General features: G+C 42.2%; 1 protein-coding gene and 1 non-coding gene across 34 annotated transcripts in view; both read left to right on the forward strand.

Moving 5' to 3' along the window:
- The window catches only part of ARNT (aryl hydrocarbon receptor nuclear translocator), a 67,508-nt gene extending 47,721 nt beyond the window's left edge, over nucleotides 1–19,787 (forward strand). For 13 of the 33 annotated variants that reach the window (XM_077948176.1, XM_077948182.1, XM_015151751.3 and 10 more), the window contains 10 exons: nucleotides 1,451–1,525; nucleotides 5,298–5,449; nucleotides 11,551–11,661; nucleotides 12,145–12,217; nucleotides 12,376–12,496; nucleotides 12,688–12,790; nucleotides 13,172–13,319; nucleotides 15,035–15,197; nucleotides 16,249–16,415; nucleotides 17,788–19,787. In XM_077948176.1, the coding sequence (XP_077804302.1) occupies nucleotides 1,451–1,525; nucleotides 5,298–5,449; nucleotides 11,551–11,661; nucleotides 12,145–12,217; nucleotides 12,376–12,496; nucleotides 12,688–12,790; nucleotides 13,172–13,319; nucleotides 15,035–15,197; nucleotides 16,249–16,415; nucleotides 17,788–17,877 (1,203 nt within the window). In that variant the 3' untranslated portion in view covers nucleotides 17,878–19,787. The remainder of the gene's footprint in view (nucleotides 1–1,450; nucleotides 1,526–5,297; nucleotides 5,450–11,550; nucleotides 11,662–12,144; nucleotides 12,218–12,375; nucleotides 12,497–12,687; nucleotides 12,791–13,171; nucleotides 13,320–15,034; nucleotides 15,198–16,248; nucleotides 16,416–17,787) is intronic. The other 20 variants (XM_077948149.1, XM_077948198.1, XM_015151758.3 and 17 more) reach the window with 6 other exon arrangements.
- On the forward strand, nucleotides 17,203–17,310 carry LOC114674894 (U6 spliceosomal RNA). Its single transcript, XR_003725988.1, has one exon. It is a non-coding gene; the product is annotated as a U6 spliceosomal RNA (small nuclear RNA).
- Nucleotides 19,788–21,508: the final 1,721 nt, after the last annotated feature.

Below are 21,508 nucleotides of genomic sequence, written 5' to 3' on the forward strand. Positions count from 1 at the left end.
AGAAAATAGTTACAAATCATATATCTGAAAGAGGCTTTGTACCAGGAATATATAAATAACTCATTAAGACAAACAGCTGGTAAAAAAGGGCACAAGACTTGACATTTGACCAAAGAATAAATATGCATTTATGCACATGAAAAGATGCTCAACATCTTTTTACCCTTAGGAAACTGCAAATTAAAATCACAATGAGATACCCACTAGAATGGCTATAATCAAAAAGTATTGTTGAAAATGTGTAGAAGCTGGAAGGAACCCTCATACATTGCTAATAGACTTGTAAAATGGTATAGCTACTTTGCAAAAGCATTTTGGCAATTTCCTACAAAGTTAAACATACTCTTATCCTATAACCTAGCAATTTCATTCCTAAGTATCTACCTAAGAGAAATGAAAACATGTTCACACATAGATTTGTACATAGTTGTACACAGTTCATATCTGTATTATTCATAATAGCCAAAAAATGGAAACTATTTAAACGTCCATTAACATTTTGTAAATGAATACACAACTGTGTTGTATCCATGTTAGAATACTACTGAGCATAAAAAGGAATAAACTACTGATAATGCAACCATGTAGATGAACTTCAAAAATACCATGCTCAGTGAAAGAAGTTAGACCCAAAAGACCACATACTGTTTTGTTTTATTTATATGAAATTTGTAGAAATAGCAGAACTAGAGAGGCAGAAAGCAGATTTGTGGTTGGCTGGGGAGGGGAGTGGGAACAGAGAGTGACTGCAGATAGTCCAAGGGAACTTTTTGAGGCAGTGAACGTGTTCTAAAACTGGATTGTGGTAATCATTGCACAATTGTATAAATTTAGTAGAAGTCATCAAATCATAAACTTAGAAAGGCTGAATTATGAATATAAATTATACCTAAAATTTATAATCTCATTAAAATAAATATATAATATTCTGAAAAAGAAAAATGTTTTAGAAGCCAGCTCCTTAACAGATTCTGTCTTCTTTTAGCATATTTCATCTTTTGTTTATTGTCTTATTTTTCCCTCCATGCTTAACTATAATCTTAGGATCAAAACAGAAGAAATAAAATCCAGGTCCGCAGCTGATGGGCCAGGCCAGTTAGATGACCATAAAAGTATATGTCTTGGCTGGGTATGGTGGCTCACACCTGTAATCCCAGCACTTTGGGAGGCCGAGGCAGGTGGATCACTTGAGGTCAGGAGTTTGAGACCAGCCTGACCAACATGGTGAAACCCTGTCTCTACTAAACAAAAATACAAAATTAGCCAGGTGTGATAGCACATGTCTGTAATCCCAGTTACTTGGGAGGTTGAGGCAGGAGAATTGCTTGAACCCAGGAGGCGGAGGTTATAGTGAGCCAAGATCGCGCCATTGTACTCCAGCCTGGGCAACAAGAGCAAAACTCCATCTTAAAAAAAAAGTATATATCATACTTTTCTTTCTCTCTTCTAGGAACTCTTAGGAAAGAATATTGTGGAATTCTGTCATCCTGAAGACCAGCAGCTTCTAAGAGACAGCTTCCAACAGGTAACTTTTTTCCTGGTTTGGTTCCGAATAAATATGTATCATATTCACTCCATAAATATTGACTACTGATTAACTGAACACTGTGGCAAGCACTACAGTTTTATGTTCTTTAGTACTTAATCTGCATTTTTAAGAAATAGAAAAGGATTAGGCCGGGCGCGGTGGCTCAAGCCTGTAATCCTAGCACTTTGGGAGGCCGAGACGGGCGGATCACGAGGTCAGGAGATCAAGACCATCCTGGCTAACACTGTGAAACCCCGTCTCTACTAAAAATACAAAAAATTAGCCGGGCGAGGTGGCGGGCGCCTGTAGTCCCAGCTACACGGGAGGCTGAGGCAGGAGAATGGCGTAAACCCGGGAGGCGGAGCTTGCAGTGAGCTGAGATCCGGCCACTGCACTCCAGCCCGGGCGACAGAGCGAGACTCCGTCTCAACAAAAAAAAAAAAAAAAAAAAAGAAAAGGATTAATACTTTGAAATTATGGATAATCCCCAAGGTATTTCTGTTTGGCTTTGGCTATTTACTGTCTTGTATTCAATTAACTGTATCCAAGGAGCTGTCTTTAAGGTATTTAAACTATTGGGCCAAGCATGGTGGCTCATGCACCCAATCTCTGTAGATGCTGTGAAAATAGATGTTCTCATCTGGGTGCCGTGGCTCACACCTATAATCCCAGCTCTCTGGGAGGCTGAGGCAGGTGGATCACTTGAGGCCAGGAGTTCAAGACCAGCCCGGCCAACACAGTGAAACCCCATCTCTAGTAAAAATACAAAAAATTAGCCTGGTATGGTGGTGCATGCCTGTAATCCCAGGTACTCGGGAGGCTGAGGCACAAGAATCACTTGAACCGGGGAGGCAGAAGTTGCAGTGAGCTGAGATCATACCACTGTACTCCAGCCTGGATGGCAGAGCTAGACTCTGTCTCAAAAAAAAAAAAAAAGAAAAAAAAAGAAAACGGTATACTTCACTAAGCTTGTAGTAGAAAAATTCATTTTATACAGTTAATTTTTTTTTTTAGGAGTCTAGCTCTGTCGCCAGGGTGGAGTGTAGTGTGTGATCTCGGCTCATTGTAACCTCTGCCTCCCGAGTTCAAGCGATTCTCCTGTCTCAGCCTCCCAAGTAGCTGGAATTACAGGCATGCGCTGCCACGCCCAGCTAATTTTTGTATTTTTAGTAGAGACAGGGTTTCAACATGTTGGCCAGGATGGTCTCAATCTCCTGACCTTGTGATCCACCCGCCTCAGCTTCCCAAAGTGCTGGGATTACAGGCATGAGCCATTGCACCCAGCCTAGACGGTTCTTTTATGGATCAGTGAGAGTTGTAATGAATTATATAAGCTGACTGTTATTGTCATTCTCAGGCTTCAGCTTCTGAAAATATCTGGTGAATTTTATAGACGGCTTTCGATAACGGTTTTTACTTTGTATTAGACAAGTTAATTAACCTCTTTAAGTCTCAGTAGTGTCCTTACTGATACAATGAATATATTAATAGTACCTTAATTCAGATGGTTGTTGGGAAGATTAAATAAGGTAATGAATATAAAACACATCACCCAGTATTTGATACATAGTATTACAAAATAGGTGGTTGGCTTCTAATACTGGTTTTTTATTTTTTATTTTTTAATTTTTAGGAATATAGAGTTAAAAGATTATTTTCTATTCCATGAGACTAGTATGTAAAATAACCTAAAATTGGCTGGGCATGGTCACTCACGCCTGTAATCCCAGCACTTTGGGAGGCTGAGGCAGGTGATCACTTGAAGCCAGGAGTTTGAACCAGCCTGGCCAACATCTTGAAACCCTGTCTCTATTAAAAATACAAAAATTAGGCCGGGCGCGGTGGCTCAAGCCTGTAATCCCAGCACTTTGGGAGGCCGAGACAGGCGGATCACGAGGTCAGGAGATCGAGACCATCCTGGCTAACACAGTGAAACCCCGTCTCTACTAAAAAAAAAAAAATACAAAAAACTAGCCAGGCGAGGTGGCGGGCGCCTGTAGTTCCAGCTACTCGGGAGGCTGAGGCAGGAGAATGGCGTGAACCCGGGAGGCGGAGCTTGCAGTGAGCTGAGATCCGGCCACTGCACTCCAGCCTGGGTGACAGAGCGAGACTCCGTCTCAAAAAAAAAAAAAAAAAAAAAAAATTAGCCAGGTATGGTGGCTCATGCCTGTAGTCCCAACTACTTGGGAGGCTGAGGCACGAGAATTGCTTGAACCCAGGAGGCAGAGGTTGCAGTGACCCAAGATTGCCCCACTACACTTCAGCCTGGGTGATAAAGCAAGACTGTCTAAAAATAAAATAAAATAAAAAGTAGAATAACTTAAATTACTTTTAAAAAGCAAAACAAGACTAAAGCCAACTTAATTTTATTTATGGAAGCCTCTGTAGATACTGTGAAAACAGATGTTGTCTGGGCGCTGTGGCTCATGCCTATAATCCCAGCACTTTGGGAGGCCAAGGCAGGCAGATCATTTGAGGTCAGGAGTTTGAGACCAGCCTGGCCAACATGGTGAAAACCCATCTCTACTAAAAATACAAAAATTAGCTGGGTGTGGTGGGGCACACCTGTAGTCCCCAGCTACTCAGGAGGCTAAGGCAGGAGAATCACTTGAACCCGGGAGGCGGAGGTTGCAGTGAGCCAAGATTGCACCACTGCACTCCAGCCTGGGCAGTAGAGTGAGACTCCATCTCAAAGAAAAAAAGAAAAAAAAGAAAAAAAATGAAAACAGATGTTCTCAGATTTCAGGGGAAAAAATAGGACTGAAGAGCAACATGTAAGCTATATTCAGTGTCATTAAACTTACCAAATTTCTGGTATAGACTTGTAAAGGTAGCTCAGAGTATTTTTAATGGATTTCCCAAGGGAAGTAGGGAAACAGTCTTTTCCTTCCTGGAAATAAGTATTATTCCTTTTTGACTAGAATAGTAATAGGTTGGTGGAAAAGAAATTGTGGTTTTTGCCATTTTTTTTTTAATGGCAAAAATGCAATGACTTTTGCACCAACCTAATAAGAAAGCTTGAGTCTCTGGCCGGGCTCAGTGGCTCAAGCCTATAATCCCAGCACTTTGGGAGGCCAAGGCAGGCGGATCACGAGGTCAGGAAATTGAGACCATCCTGGCCAACATGGTGAAACCCTGTCTCTACTGAAAATACAAAAATTAACTGCGCATGGTGGCACGTGCCTGTAATCTCAGCTACTCGAGAGGCTGAGGCAGGAGAATTGCTTGAACCAGTGAGTCGGAGGTTGTAGTGAGCTGAGATTGCGCCACTGCACTCCAGCCTGGTGACAGAGCGAGGCTCCGTCTCAAAAAAAAAAAAAGGCTGGGCACAGTGGCTCACGCCTGTAATCCCAGCACTTTGGGAAGCCGAGGCGGGCAGATCACGAGGTCAGGAGATCAAGACCATCCTGGCTAACATGGTGAATACACCGTCTCTACTAAAAATACAAAAAATTAGCCGAGCGTGGTGGCACGTGCCTGTAGTCCCTGCCACTTGGGAAACTGAGGCAGGAGAATCGCTTGAACCTGAGAGGTGGTGGTTGCAGTGAGTAGAGATCGCACCACTGCACTCTAGATGAAAGGAAGCATGAGAAATATGCTTCCATATTGAATCACTTAGTTTTTACTCTCGTTTTGTTTTAATATTGAAAAATACTGGTGCCTCAAGGACAATGACAAGAGTTTTAGGGTTGTAGAAATGGGAAAATTTTTATTTATTTTTGTAATGAAAATTTTCTGAGTTCCACTGATGGCATGAAAACTTTTTCAGGTGGTGAAATTAAAAGGCCAAGTGCTGTCTGTCATGTTCCGGTTCCGGTCTAAGAACCAAGAATGGCTCTGGATGAGAACCAGCTCCTTTACTTTCCAGAACCCTTACTCAGATGAAATTGAGTACATCATCTGTACCAACACCAATGTGAAGTATGTGTTATACAGGAGTGTGAAAAAACTGTTTTTCCTCTACTCTCCCAACACAAAATACTTCTGATGCCCTATGTGAGGGGTAAACAATCAAGCAATAACACAAAAATTAGCCAGGCATGGTGGCATGTGCCTGTAGTCCCAGCTACTCGGGAGGCTGAGACAGTAGAATCGCTTGAACCTGAGAGGTGGAGGTTATAGTGAGCTGGGATCACCCCACTGCACTCCAGCCTGGGCTACAGAGTGAGATTCCGTTTCAAAAAAAGATAAAAAAGAAAAAAAAAATCAAGCGATCAGTTCTGCAGTGGACACCAACTGGGTGTCCTTCCATTCAATTCAGTTCACTATCTACTCGGAGATAGCATCAGATCCCCCAATTTGTGGATGCAGTACCACAAGACTGCTCCCACTTCCGATGCCGGTTGCAAGCCCCAGGTTGTTTTACCTGTGCATCTGACTGACCAGCTGTCTCCCATGTCCCCCTACTTGGGTTCAGTCAATTTGCTTGAATGGCTTGGGGAACATTTACCTATGTTTACCAGTTTATTATAAAAGATATTACAAAGGATACTAGTGAACATCAGATGAAGAGATAGATAGGGCAAGGTAAGGAGGAAGGAGCACAGAGCTTTCAAACTCTTTCTGGGTGGACTACCCTCCAGGGATTTCCATGTGTTTACCTATTAAGAAGCTCCTCAAACCCAGTCCTTTTGGGTTTTAATGGAAATTTCATTATGTAGGCATGAGTGATTAAATCATTGGCCATTGGTGATCAACTTAACCTTAGGTCCCACTCCCCTCCATGAGGTTGCAGGTTAGGGCTATAAGTCCCAACCCTCTAATTTTGCCTTGATCTTTCCATGGACGAGCCCCCATCTTGAAGCTACCTAGGGGTTGCCAGCCCTCAGTCAACTCATTAGCGACAGAAAGACACTTATCACACTGAAGATTCCAAAGATTTTAATTGGTAAAAATCCAGGTCCACTTATACATGGATTTTTTTCAGTAAATATTTTGGAAAATTCTTTTGATATTTGTGACAATTTGAAAAATCTGAAAATAAGCTACGTAGCTTAGATGTATTGAAAAAATTAGAAAAAGTTAGGCATGTCATGCATGAATATATTAAATACATATAAATTCTAGTCTGTTTTATCATTTACTACCATACAACATATACGAATCTATTATAAAAAGTAAAAATGCTGGCCAGGTGCAGTGGCTCACACCTGTAATCCCATCACTTTATCACTTTGGGAGACCGAGTTGAGCAGATCACTTGAGGTCAGGAGTTTGAGACCAACCTGGCCAACGTGGTGAAACCCTGTCTCTACTAAAAAAAAAAAAAAGGGGCCGGGCGCGGTGGCTCAAGCCTGTAATCCCAGCACTTTGGGAGGCCGAGACGGGCGGATCACGAGGTCAGGAGATCGAGACCATCCTGGCTAACACGGTGAAACCCCGTCTCTACTAAAAAAATACAAAAAACTAGCCGGGCGCGGTGGCGGGCGCCTGTAGTCCCAACTACTCGGGAGGCTGAGGCAGGAGAATGGCGTGAACCCGGGAGGCGGAGCTTGCAGTGAGCTGAGATCCGGCCACTGCACTCCAGCCTGGGCGGCAGAGCGAGACTCCGTCTCAAAAAAAATAAATAAATAAAAATAAAAATAAAAAAAAAAAAAAAAAAAAAAAAAAAGAAAATACAGAAATTAGCTGGGCATGGTGGCATGTGCCTATAGTCCCAGCTACTTGGGAGGTTAAGGTATGAGAATCACTTGAACCTGGGAGGTGCAGGTTGCAGTGAGCTGAGATCGTGCCAGTGCACTCCAGCCTGGGTGACAGTGAGACTCCATCTCCAAAAAAAAAAAAAGTAAAAATGCATCACAACGTATACATACACACCATTTGTACAATGGCACCATTTGTAGTTGAGAGAAATGTAAACAAATGTAAAGATGCAGTTTTAAATCATAACTGTGTAAAGTTAACGGTAGTATATACTATACTATTGTAATAATTTTGTAGCCACCTCCTATTGCTCAATTGTTGCCAGTTTGCTTAAAATTCTGTGTGATGCTAATCATCTCTTCATGAGCAATTCACTCCCATAAATTGCATATTGCAGTAAAAAGTGAAATCTCATGGTTCTTGCATATTTTTCATCATGTTTAGTGCAATACTGAAACCTTGAATAACATTTGGGAACAGTATGAAGTGCCACTAGTGATGCTGGAAGTCTTCCCAAGAAGCAGGGAAAAGTCATGACATTATAAGAAAAAGGTGAATTGCTTGATATGTACTGTAGAATGAAGTCTGCAGCTGTGGTTGCTTGACACTTCATATAGATGACTCATCTTGTAAGTCATCTTGTAAGATGATATAAGCTTATGATAAAGATAAATACAGTACAGTGCTGTAAATGTATTTTCTCTTCCTTATGATTTTCTTAATATTTTCTCTTTAACTTTATTGTAAGAATACAGTACATAATACATACAACATACAGAACGTGTTAATCAACTGTTTATGTTATTGGTAAGGCTTCTGGCCAACAGTAGGCTATTAGTAGTAAAGTTTTGGGAGAGTCAGAAGTTACAGTCGAATTTTCGACGGCACAGAGGTGGGTGCCCCTAGCCTCCATGTTCAGCAATCAGTTGTATTTCATAATATCACACAGGCATTTTCCAATGTTGGGATTTCTAATGTACCAGCTCTTCTTAGTCTTATCAAGCTATTCCCTTCTCCTCACTTTTCTAGTATTAAACACCATTAGTTTGAAGTTCCTCATTTTCCAACTTACAGGATTTGGGATAGCTGATCAGAGTAGAGTGAGGTTTTTTTGTTTTTGTTTTTGTTCTGTTTTGTTTTGTTTTCAGAAAGGGTCTGGCTCTGGAACCTAGGCTGGAATGCAATGGAGTGATCATGGCTCACTGCAGCCTCAACCTCCCAGGCGCAAGCGATCCTCCCACCTCAGTCCCCTGAGTAGCTGCGACTACAGACATCCACCAAGATGCCTGGCTAATTTTTGTATTTTTTGTAGAGATGGGATTTTTCCATGTTGCAGAGTCTGGTCTTAAATTCCTGGGCACAGGCAGTCCGTCCTCCTCCCAAAGTGCTGGGATCACAGGCATAAGCCACTGCACCTCGCCAGAATAAGATTTTACAAACAATAATTTAGAGACTAGGTCCTGAGATGGAAGGGTTTATGTTTCAATTCTATGTATCAACTCTTTCTGGAAAAGATTATGTTTTGTACACCAGTTTATTGCTCTAGTCTGACAGGATTTTCTTCTGGAGCAGGGGTAGGCAAGCTCTTTCTGTAAGGGGGGCTAGATAGTAAATATTTTAGGCTTTGTGGGCCATGTGGTCTTTATTCCACCTACTCAATTCTGCTGTAGCATGAAAGCAGTCATAGACAAATGAAAGAATGTGGCTGTGTTCCAGTAAATCTTTATTTAGAAAAACAGGCAGTGGGCCTGATTTGGTCAGTTTTCTTTAGAGCATAGCTACGTCCTACTCTTTCATTAGTTACTGTTCCTCTCTTTTGCACTTTTCTATTTGACCTTTCTTTCGCAGCTGCTTTTTAAAAAAGTTTTATGAGATGTATTTCACATACCATACACCTCACCCATGTAAAGTATACAGTGTTTTTTAGTATATCACATAGTTATGTAACTCTTACTGCAGTCTAATTTCAGAATATTTTCATTCCCCCAAAACAAATTCTAGATCAGTTAACAGTCATTCCCTGTTCTTTCCCCCCGCTCTGAAGTTCTATATAACTATGAATCTGTTGTCTTTATAAATTTGTCTATTCTAGACATTTTGTATAAATGGAATCACAGACTATGTAGTTCCTTTGTAACTGGCCTCTTTCACTTAGTATAATGTTTACAAAGGTTATCCATGTTGTAGCATGTATCAGTACTTCATTTCTTTTTTTTTTTTTTTTTGATGGAGTCTCTCTCTGTCACCCAGGCTGGAGTACAGTGGCGTGGTCTCAGCTCACTGCAAGCTCTGCCTCCTGGGTTCACGCCATTCTCCTGCCTCAGCCTCCTGAGTAGCTGGGACTACAGGCACCCGCCACCTCGCCCGGCTAGTTTTTTGTATTTTTAGTAGAGACGGGGTTTCACTGTGTTAGCCAGGATGGTCTCGATCTCCTGACCTCGTGATCCACCCACCTCGGCCTCCCAAAGTGCTGGGATTATAGGCGTGAGCCACCGCGCCCAGCCTACTTCATTTCTTTTTATTGCCAAATAAGATTTCATTGTATGGATATACCACATACTGTCTGTGTGTTCATTAATGGACATTTGGTTGTTTCTACTTTTTGGTTATCAAAAATGCTTCCATCTGTAAAATAGGGATAAGGAGCTGAAAAAATGCTTTCATGAATATTTGTGTACTAGTTTTTGTGTGGATATATGTTTTTATTCTCTTGAATTCCACCCAGGAGTGGAATTGCTGGCCACATAGTAACTCTGTTTTACCTTTTAAGGAATTGCCAAACTGTTTTCCAAAGCTGCCCCATCATTCTGCATTCCCAGGAGCAGTGTACAAGGGCTCTGATTTCTCCACATCCTTGTTAACACTTGTTACTGTCTTTTTGTTTATTATAGCCATCTAGTAGGTATCAATTGTCAGGTTACCACCTTGCCATTTAATCCTTTTTCTGTAGAATTGGCCTTGAATCCAGCTCTTTAGATTATGACTACGTAGCAAGTATGAATAATACCTGGTGACAACAGTATTGTCCAATTCAGTCTTTAGAACTTGTAAAGTTTAATTCTTTGCTAACTTTGTATAACAGAGTGGATTGAGTTAGAAATTTTTATTAACTTAGGACTCAAGTGGATGGTCATGGTCATTGTAGCTCTTTATTTTTGTCTTTTTGCATCTTTATATTACACAACAACCATCATTTTTGTGTTTCCATTTTGTTTAAGTTTTTAAAAATTTAAGCCGTTTTAAGGACTTGAGTTTCTGGAAATAATTGCTTTCTCCATGTTTATGTATCATTTTCCCTGCCATGATTAATTTTAATTAGCTTTTAGGGATTTGTTTGTTTGTTTGTTTCATTGAGACAGTGTCTCACTCTGTCACCCAGACTGGAGTGTGGTGGCGCTCTCTCAGCCCACTGCAACCTCCGCCTCCCAGGCTCAAGCGATCCTCCCACCTGTCTCCTGAGTAGCTGGGACTACAGGAGCCCACTGCCATGCCTGCTAATTTTTGTGTTTTTTGTAGAGACGGGGGCTTCACCATGTTGCCCAGGCCAGTCTCAGACTCCTGAGCTCAAGCAGTCCACCCTGCCTCAGCCTCCCACAGTGCCAGGATTACAGGTGTGAGCCACCGTGCCTGTCTAGTATTTTATTTTTAAATAAATATTCTTTTTTTTTTTTTGAGACGGAGTCTCGCTCTGTCGCCCAGGCTGGAGTGCAGTGGCCGGATCTCAGCTCACTGCAAGCTCCACCTCCCGGGTTCACGCCATTCTCCTGCCTCAGCCTCCCGAGTAGCTGGGACTACAGGCGCCCGCCACCGCTCCCGGCTAATTTTTGTATTTTTTTTAGTAGAGACGGGGTTTCACGTGTTAGCCAGGATGGTCTCGATCTCCTGACCTCGTGATCCACCCGTCTCGGCCTCCCAAAGTGCTGGGATTACAGGCTTGAGCCACCGCACCCGGCCTAAATAAATATTCTTTATAGAAAATGTGGAAAGTATGGAAAAATACAGAGAGAAGGAATAAAATTTTCACACTCCAGATAGTCTTTGTTAATGTACAGTGTACGTACTTTCAGTTTTTTACCTATGCTTTTAAAAAATACCTTATATGAATATGTACACACATCCACAACAACCAGGTTTTGAATACCTAGAAGGAGTTAGAACCCAACAAGATGACCCCTGTGTCATAGAACATAGTTTCTGTTTGCTGAAACTGACACCCTAGATTAACTGTAGGATTGGACTTTAATGAAGGATTTATTGATTGTTCCACCTACAGATTAATCTATAGAGCTTTACATACAAAATCTGATTCTTCTCTTTCTCTCTCTCTTCCCCCTTCCTCCTCCTCCACCCCCGCTTTACTGTCTACTCTGTTTTCCTAGGAACTCTAGCCAAGAACCACGGCCTACACTCTCTAACACAATCCAGAGGCCACAGCTAGGTCCCACAGCTAATTTACCCCTGGAGATGGGCTCAGGACAGCTGGCACCCAGGTAAGAAATGGTCAAATAATCATCTGTTGAGCAGTCACCCAGGGGGTGGTCATTTGCAATCCCATATATTTTTTGTTTGGTTGGTTGGTTAGTATTTTATTTTATTTTTTTTTTGAGAAGGAGTTTTGCTCTCATTGCCCAGACTGGAGTGCAATGGCATGATCTAGGCTCACTGCAACCTCTGCCTCCTGGGTTCAAGTGATTCACCTGCCTCAGCCTCCTCAATAGCTGGGATTACAGGTGCCTGCCACCATCCCCGGCTAATTTTTTGTATTTTTAGTAGAGACAGGGTTTCGCCATTTTGGCCAGGCTGGTCTCGAACTCCTGACCTCAGGTGATCCACCTGCCTCGGCCTCCCAAAGTGTTGGGATTACAGGCGTAAGCCACCATGCCTGGCCTGTTTGATTTGTTTTAAGGTTCTTTCTCCAGGTTCTTTAAAAAAAAATTTTTTTTTTCTATTCTCAACTGGCCTTTGACATATAGGCAGCAGCAACAGCAAACAGAATTGGACATGGTACCAGGAAGAGATGGACTGGCCAGCTACAATCATTCCCAGGTAAGTTGTGTCCTCTTCGCTGAAGAGGATAGGGAGTATTTACTTAGGAAGTGTTCTCCAGTACTAGTTAGAATGTACTTATGTTTTATATGAATTTTAGGGTTATTGAATCATCATGTTAAATCTTTAATGGTTATTTTTATCATTGTATTCCACAGGTTATTCAGCCTGTGACAACCACAGGACCAGAACACAGCAAGCCCCTTGAGAAGTCAGATGGTTTATTTGCCCAGGATAGAGATCCAAGATTTTCAGAAATCTATCACAACATCAATGCAGGTATGTTTCTTTCTCATTATCCTTTTAAATTCTCATTTAGATCACTTACTGATGGGCATGCCACTGCCCAATCAGTAATCTTCCAGTGTTTTTCCACTTAATTGTAATACCACCTGAGTAAATAGGAACTTGCTGAACTAATATACTACAGCCCCTTGACTGGCCCTCCCCCAACTCCTTTTGGTCCACAGATCAGAGTAAAGGCATCTCCTCCAGCACTGTCCCTGCCACCCAACAGCTATTCTCCCAGGGCAACACATTCCCTCCTACCCCCCGGCCGGCAGAGAATTTCAGGTGAGCCCCGTATATATGTGCTGCTTTACAGGGCCCTAAGGGATTCAGCTGCTGAATCCAAATTTTATTCTTCCCTTGCTTTCTCTGGTTATTTCAGAAAAAGCAGTGAAGCTTGCAGGGCCTAGCGTAAGGCAAACAAGCTGCTTTTCCTCCTTCTATTTCTTTGCACCTGTCCTATTGCCATGTTCTAGGCTCCATCTCTGTGTGTCCTGGTCAGTGTGTGACTGTCAGTCTTTCTTGTCTTTTCCAAATTGTTATCAAATTTTCCCTAACCTGCAGGAAGTCAGAGGGATCTAGGGATAGCACTAGATTGTCCTTTGATTCCTGGCTTCTGTGATAAATCTATCCCTTTAATCCTTTACCTCATTTATTCACTCCTAGGAATAGTGGCCTAGCCCCTCCTGTAACCATTGTCCAGCCATCAGCTTCTGCAGGACAGATCTTGGCCCAGATTTCCCGCCACTCCAACCCCACCCAAGGAGCAACCCCAGCTTGGACCCCTACTACCCGCTCAGGCTTTTCTGCCCAGGTAAAACCTATCATCTGTTTGTTCCCTGTGTATTATTTTTTGTTTGTTTGGGCTTTTTTCCCATATGTAAAATCAGTGTTTTTTATTTTAAATACCTTCTCCACAACCCCTGTTCTCCAGTTTCCAGTTTCCATCTTTGTTGAGAGTAGCTAATTAAAAATCACAGATAATTAAAAAATCTCAGTAGAGTCTGTGGTTTTTATCTTAAATATTCACCTTAAATCATAATTGCTCACTTGGAACATTTTGAGCGCGTCCGATTTTCAGATTTGTTTTGGAGTAAATTCTAAGATGTTTCCTCTTTGTTTAGGACTCCATAAGGCAGGAAAAAAGGAGAAAATTAATGACTAACTTACAGTGATGTCTGTTTACAAAAAAGTTCAAACATTCTTTTTCTTTTTTTTTTTTTTTTTGAGATGGAGTCTCGCTGTGTTGCCCAGGCTCTAGAGTGCAGTGGCGCGATCTCGGCTCACTGCAAGCTCTGCTTCCCGGGTTCATGCCATTCTCCTGCCTCAGCCTCCCGAGTAGCTGGGACAACAGGCGCCCGCCACCATGCCCGGCTAATTTTTTGAATTTTTGGTAGAGATGGGGTTTCACTGTGTTAGCCAGGATGGTCTCAATCTCTTGACCTCGTGATCTGCCCGCCTCGGCCTCCCAAAGTGCTGGGATTACAGGCGTGAGCCACTGCAGCTGGCCGAAAAATTCTTATATAATATTCATATATGTAATATAATGCACAATAAATACATTGTCTAAAGAAATATTCTTTAATATTACTATATATTTATGTTATACAAGTACTAGTTTTAAAAAGTGAAAACCAAAAGCAGGCTGCAGAATGTTATATGCAATCTGATCTCAATTGTGTACAAAATGCACGAGAAAATAGAAACTGGAAGAAATTATCCAAACATGTTTACCATGGAATTACGAATGATTCTTATTTTCTTTATATTTTCCTTCACTTTCCAAATAGTCTATAATGCATATACACAACTCTTGTGAGAAAATAGTTTTTATAAAAAATACATCATTAGGAACAAATGAATGCAGAACAGACTGAATAATGGTGCAGAATATTTTTTCTCTGCATATAGTACTTTTTTTGTTGTTGTTATTTTGAGACAGAGTCTCACTCTGTTGCCCAGGCTAGAGTGCAGGGGTGCAGTCTTGGCTCACTGCAACCTCTGTCTTCCAGGTTCAAATGATTCTCCTGCCTCAGCCTCCTGGGTAGCTGGGATTACAGGCACATGCCATCATGCCCAGCTAATTTTTGTATTTTTAGTAGAGACAGGGTTTCACCATGTTGGCCTGGCTGGTCTCGAACTCCTCACTTCAGGTGATCTGCCTGCCTCGGCCTCCCAAAGTGCTGGGATTACAGGCATGAGCCACCCCGCCTGGCCTGCATATAATACTTTACTGTTACGAATGCCTCTAGTTTTGTATAACTTCACAGTTTATAAGATGCTTTCATTTAATTCTTACAACTTTTATTAATCCCATAGTTCATTGCTTTTTGTACCTTTATCTCAGCTGCCTAAAAATTAGTGTCAAGAGAGATTGAGAGTTAATTGGAAGAAATATACAATAGGAAATAAGTGATGAGCTTGGTTCAGAAGGATGCAGTGATTGGCAGTGTTGACTCTCATAGGCATGGTATGTGCAATGATGTTAATGCTGTATTTGTTCTGTATCCCCTCTCCATCTCTTTTTAGCAGGTGGCTACCCAGGCTACTGCTAAGACTCGTACTTCCCAATTTGGTGTGGGCAACTTTCAGACTCCACCCTCCTTCAGCTCCATCTCCCTCCCTGGTGCTCCAACTGCATCGCCTGGTGCTGCTGCCTACCCTAGTCTCACCAATCGTGGATCTAACTTTGGTGAGTCCAGACCACAAGGAGAGTAACAGTTTGAAAATCGCACTGCTAAAGAGAAAGGATTTGGTAGTTAAAGTTGTTTACCTGTGTTCTGGGCACACTGACCTAATTGTAGGGAAATGCAACGTGACAGTCTATTTAGAAATTTTTTTTTTTTTTTGAGACGGAGTCTCGCTCTATCGCCCAGGCTGGAGTGCAGTGGCCAGATCCCAGCTCACTGCAAGCTCCGCCTCCTGGGTTCATGCCATTCTCCTGCCTTAGCCTCCTGAGTAGCTGGGACTAAGGCGCCCGCCACCTCGCCCGGCTAGTTTTTTGTATTTTTTAGTAGAGACGGGGTTTCACCGGGTTAGCCAGGATGGTCTCGATCTCCTGACCTCATGATCCGCCCGTCTCAGCCTCCCAAAGTGCTGGGATTACAGGCTTGAGCCACCGCGCCCGGCCAGTCTATTTAGAATTTGAAACCTACCAGCTGGGCATGGTGACTCATGCCGGTAATACCAGCACTTTGGGAGGCTGAGGCAGGTGGATCACCTGAGGTCGGGAGTTCAAGACCAGCCTGACCAACATGGAGAAACCCTGTCTCTACCAGGCATGGTGGCACATGCCTGTAATCCCAGCTACTCGGGAGGCTGAGGCAGGATAATCGCTTGAACCTGGGAGGTGGAGGTTGCATTGAGCTGAGATCGCGACGTTGCACTCCAGCCTGGGCAACAAGAGTGAAACTCCGTCTCAAAAAAAAAAAAAAATCTACCCACATGAAAAATACTTTAGCACATATAACAAAAATCATAACAAAAATCATGTACATTTTTATACATTTAATAGTGTACACATTTAACCTAAATGAGTAAAAGACTCTATGGAAAGGCTGCCTGGAGAAGAATAATTAATTTAGGGCTGAGTTTTGAGATAGAAAAGGCATTGATTGGTGGAGAGAAGAACAGAGTTATCCTAGGTAAATTAATGGCTTACCTATAGTTGTTTACTTGTGGCATTAGTACACAGTGGAATTGTGTAGATTGGCGTTGTTTATTCTTCCTTGCTGTAATTCTAGCTCCTGAGACTGGACAGACTGCAGGACAATTCCAGACACGGACAGCAGAGGGTGTGGGTGTCTGGCCACAGTGGCAGGGCCAGCAGCCTCATCATCGTTCGAGTTCTAGTGAGCAACATGTTCAACAACCGTCAGCACAGCAACCTGGCCAGCCTGAGGTCTTCCAGGTAAGAGAGTAAAAAGACTTTCGAGCCGGGCGCGGTGGCTCAAGCCTGTAATCCCAGCACTTTGGGAGGCCGAGACGGGCGGATCACGAGGTCAGGAGATCGAGATCATCCTGGCTAACACGGTGAAACCCCGTCTCTACTGAAAAAAAAAAATACAAAAAACTAGCCGGGCGAGGTGGCAGGCACCTGTAGTCCCAGCTACTCGGGAGGCTGAGGCAGGAGAATGGCGTGAATCCGGGAGGCGGAGCTTGCAGTGAGCTGAGATCCGGCCACTGCACTCCAGCCTGGGCAACAGAGTGAGACTCCGTCTCAACAGCAACAAAAAAAAAGACTTTCGAAAATTAGAAGCTGGGAGAGAAAGGGTCAGGGAGGAGGAGAGACAGTGAAGGAAGCATGCCTGGATTTAGGTGTTTGGTTGGAAGTATATGTGAGAAGACAGAGAGGGATAAATGAAGGGATCACTGTCAGTTATTGAATATATTGCGGAAGCTAGAGGCAGTAGTGCTTGTGTCTATAATGTCAGCCCCTTAGAAGGCTGAAGCAGGGGATCACTTGAGGCCATGAGTTCAAAGCCAGGCTGAGCAACTAGCCTGATCCTGTCCCTGTCAAACAAACAAACAAAGAGTATGAATTGAGTGTAATGCATACCATTTAACCAGAACAGACAAATTTAGCACTATAGGAAGATGCCAAAGAAAGTTACTTTAGCTCATTCAAATAGCTCCACATACCCAAGTCATAGTAGCTTTGGGTTTAAAAGAGACAGAATGATTAAAAATAAAAAGTAGTGCTCACTTCAGCAGCATATATACTAAAATTGGAATGAATATAGAGAAGATTAGCACGGCCTCTGTGCAAGGATGACACACAAATTCATGAAGTGTTCCCTTTAAAAAATTATAAAAAGTAAATGAAATAGAACATACTGATTATAGCCATAATGGTCTATTCACACAATTCCTGAGGGACTGCATGAGTGAATGGAGTAATCTTAGGCAGGACAAAGGAAGAGCTGGTTTGAAGCAAAGATTGAAAGAAAGCAAAACAGGTCTTGGTGGAAAACAAATAAGATAAGAGACTCCATATATGTCTATAGGGGGTTATATGAAATACAGCAAGCAGATTTTTCTCCCTTTGAAAATATTGGGAACTAGGAAAAGGAAAAAGGTGGAACTCTAGGAGGAAGACAGAAGGGATTAGGAAAAAAGGCTGCGATCTAAAGGAGTCAAAGTTGTTGGAAGTAAGGAAGGCTAAGAGAGCACAGCAAAGACTCGGGGTCAGGGATGGTAGTGCAGGGGAATGGTGGAGTAGAACTTGGTAAGTTTAAGAGATCAGGGTGTGTGACCCAAACTTAATCTTTTTCTTTTATCAGGAGATGCTGTCCATGCTGGGAGATCAGAGCAACAGCTACAACAATGAAGAATTCCCTGATCTAACTATGTTTCCCCCCTTTTCAGAATAGAACTATTGGGGTGAGGATAAGGGGTGGGGGAGAAAAAATCACTGTTTGTTTTTAAAAAGCAAATCTTTCTGTAAACAGAATAAAAGTTCCTCTCCCTTCCCTTCCCTCACCCCCGACGTGTACCCCCTTTCCCTTCTGGCTGTTCCCCTGCTCTGATGCCTCTCTAAGGTAACATTTATAGAAGAAATGGAATGAATCTCCAAGGCTTTTAGGACTCTCTGAAAATTTGAGGCTGGGTAAAGTTAAAACACCTTTCCTTATGTCTCCTGACCTGAAATTGTATAGTGTTGATTTGTGCTAAGATCAAGGGGCAGGTTAGAAGAACCTGACATCCACTGTTTGCCTTGGATAGTATGGCTTGTTTTTGGAAAGAAATTCTGAAGAGAGTGGAGGAGAGGAGAAATGTCCTCATATTTGAGGACCATGAAACGTGGTAGGTATATATGGGGCTTTAGCAAGTGAGCATAGGCTTTTTTTGCTGCCTGTGAGCAATCCCTCTGGAAAGAAACGTAAGTGAGAGAGTGTGTATGTGTGTGTATGTGTATGTGTGTGTGCGCACGTGCTTCTGTATTTCACTCTTTCTCCCTATTAGGGAGTTATGCAAAATTTGTCCCAGATTTTATCTTTGTCTTTCTGTGTACTTTTCAAAGAGTCCTAAGGAGTTAAATCTTCCAGGTATTTTCCACTTAGTATTGCAGCCAAAGAATATTTAAATAAATGTCTTTGCTGCGCTCACATCCATGCCCAGCCAATATACAACTGTAAAGCAAATATAGAAAGTCAGCTGTTGATAGTTGTCTGTTATCGAACACATTCAGTGATAAAGCTGGGTTACTCCTGCTTTTGGTGCTCTCACCTTATCTGGAAGATCTGCAAACATTACCTAAATAGACTGGCAAGATAAACACTTTCTGAAACCCAAGACTTGGCCATAAAGATAATGCTGCATTTTTCTGTCAGAATCACATATGATGTGTGTTCTGTAGAGGTTATTTCTGCATGGAAACTCAACTTCTTGGATTAGCCGTCCCAGTGAAAATCCTCACTGTTGGAGTGTAAACCAAATACGAAGCCCTCTTGCAAAGTAGCCTCTTTCATCCCGTACTCAAAATACCCAGTTTAGCAAGAAACTGAGATTTAAGTCTTTCGGGCCCTAAGAGGTTTTTCATCTTTGCTCCCTCCAATCTTGAGATTGGGTTTTGCTTTAGTGCAAGTATAATAATTCCGTATGATAGATGGGGCCTGGACACCCATCTCAACAGGGTCACTTGGTAATTAACAATAGCCATATAAATGCGGATACAGGTTACTACCCTCACCCTTTACCTTCCTCAGGTAATAGTCGAAGATACCAGCTTTTTTTTTTTTAAATTGGCTTTGGCCAGTAGCTAAAGTGCAAGACTGAATTAATGAGAAGATATATTAAATGTAGTCATAGGGGACTGAGGAGCAAGGATGGCCTTGAAGAGGCCAAAGTAATGTCCATTTGCTGGGTTTCCCTTCCTTTTGTCTCCAGTCCGGTGCCAGGTAGTGGAGTAAAAAAGGAGACAGTTTATTTTTTTATTCTATGTGCACACTTACAGTATACATATATATTTATATCACAATTTATGAAACCAAAAAGTTGAGTTTCCAATGGAACCCTTGTTTTTTAATAATCGACTGTTTTTAAATGTGATCAGGACTATAATGTTGTACAGTTATTATAGGGCTTTTGGGGAAGGGGAGGATAGCAAGAAGATGCTCTGGGGGTTTTGTTTTTGCTTTTCCTTCAGGGTTTTATTTTTGATTGTTTTGTTTTCTTGTTGGCCATTTCTGTATTGCTGGCATCTGTGCTAAGCCTTACAGTGGCAAAAATAATGACATGTAGCAAAGATTTTGAAACAAAATATTTTTTTCCTTTTGTAAAATTTATTGTGTTGTGTGATCTTGATTGCGGCTTTATCATTCCTTTCCAGTTCATAAACAACAGGCACCCACAACTAGAGGAATCTATAGTTTAAGCTCCAGACATACAAACATAAGGCACATTGTGTCTTTAATTTCAGGAATCAGAAATCATAGGGTTCTGATCACACTGCACGCCTCCCCCTCACTTGTCCTCCTGATCCTGACACATTCTGAGTAACATCAGCAGGAATGCTCTGATCATAAGGTGGGGATTTTGGGGTGGGCACTGCCTGGGTTCTTGGGAGAGAGGGAAAGAGTTGGGACTTGAAAACCACCAGGGCACATCTGGATGCCTTCCCCCAGTATGTCCTCTTCTGGATTAAAATGAGTGAAATTTAAACTGTTTAAGTCTGGACCTGGTTTCCCTCTAGGAGACTATGTTGGTTCATTAGCAACATATATATATATATGTTTTTTTTTTTTTTTTTAATGAGAGAGAGAATCTCACTCTGTCACCCAGGCTGGAGTACAGTGGCATTATCTTGGCTCACTGCAACCTCTGCCCCTTGGGTTCAAGCAATTATTCTGCCTCAGCTTCCCAAGTAGCTGGGACTGCAGATGTGTGCCACCATGCCCAGCTAATTTTTGTATTATTTTTAGTAGAGATGGGGTTTCACTATATGTTGGCCAGGCTAGTCTCGAACTCCTGACCTCAGGTGATCCACCTGCTTTGGCCTCTCAAAGGCCTGGGATTACAGGCGTGAACCACCGTACCTAGCCCACTAGCAGCTCTTAAAATCCAGAGGCATAAGCCTCTTGAGGGTTTATGCATTGAATCCAGCTAGAAACTGAGTCTATTACAGATCCCATTTATTATCCTTTCTATTCCAAGAAGCCTTTTTTCCTCCTTCCCCACATCTGTTTATGGAAGAAAATGAAGTTTGGGGTGTGGTTTGAGGACTCAGCGAGATTCTTATGATCTGTCACATGCCTGGATGTTGGGGAAGCATTTGGAGAAGCTCATGTGACTTGTCCTAGATTGGGGATTTTAATTGAGACAGATGATGTTTATCGGGCATCCCACCACCTGAGGGTTTTAGCAACAGAGTCACATGGGAGTCCATCAGAACTTATGGCACTGATTCAAGTGCTGTCATAGATAACCAGGACTGCTGTTTTTGGTTACTTTTAAAGACAGTTTCATCTGGACTTTCTGGGTATATCCTTCAGCAAAACCACATTAGGCTGGGAAAGCTATTCTCCTTCCTGGAAGTAATGACAACTTGCAACCAACAAGCTTACAAAAATACAAAGAATTCTGGAGCGTATGGCTTCCATTACATTATTCTTTTATAGCCTTTTATGTTCATTCCCGCATCCCAGAGGTGAGGGTCAGACACAAATTTGAAAATAGGTTTCAATGTTGGAGAGGTAAATCATAACAGGAAAGGGGTAGGAAAAGATGTAATCCCCCAGTGTTATAATAAAGATACTGAAGAAGAAGGATGGGAGAGACTAGGGCTGTGTCCTTCCTTTTACTCACCAAAAGAGAAGGTAAGCTCCTATTTGAGTCAATAGATACTGAGGTCTTGTTATTTGCCACCAAAGACAGTCTTGTGAGATTAAATACCTAGCAACTCCCTACCCTGGCACACATGCTGCACACATACACAAACACTACAAATCCACTGACTCCTTCCCTCCTCCCTACCCTTCCTTCTCTCAGCATTTCTATCCCCGC

This window comes from Macaca mulatta, chromosome 1, assembly GCF_049350105.2.
Source record: "Macaca mulatta isolate MMU2019108-1 chromosome 1, T2T-MMU8v2.0, whole genome shotgun sequence".
Taxonomy (NCBI): domain Eukaryota; kingdom Metazoa; phylum Chordata; class Mammalia; order Primates; family Cercopithecidae; genus Macaca; species Macaca mulatta.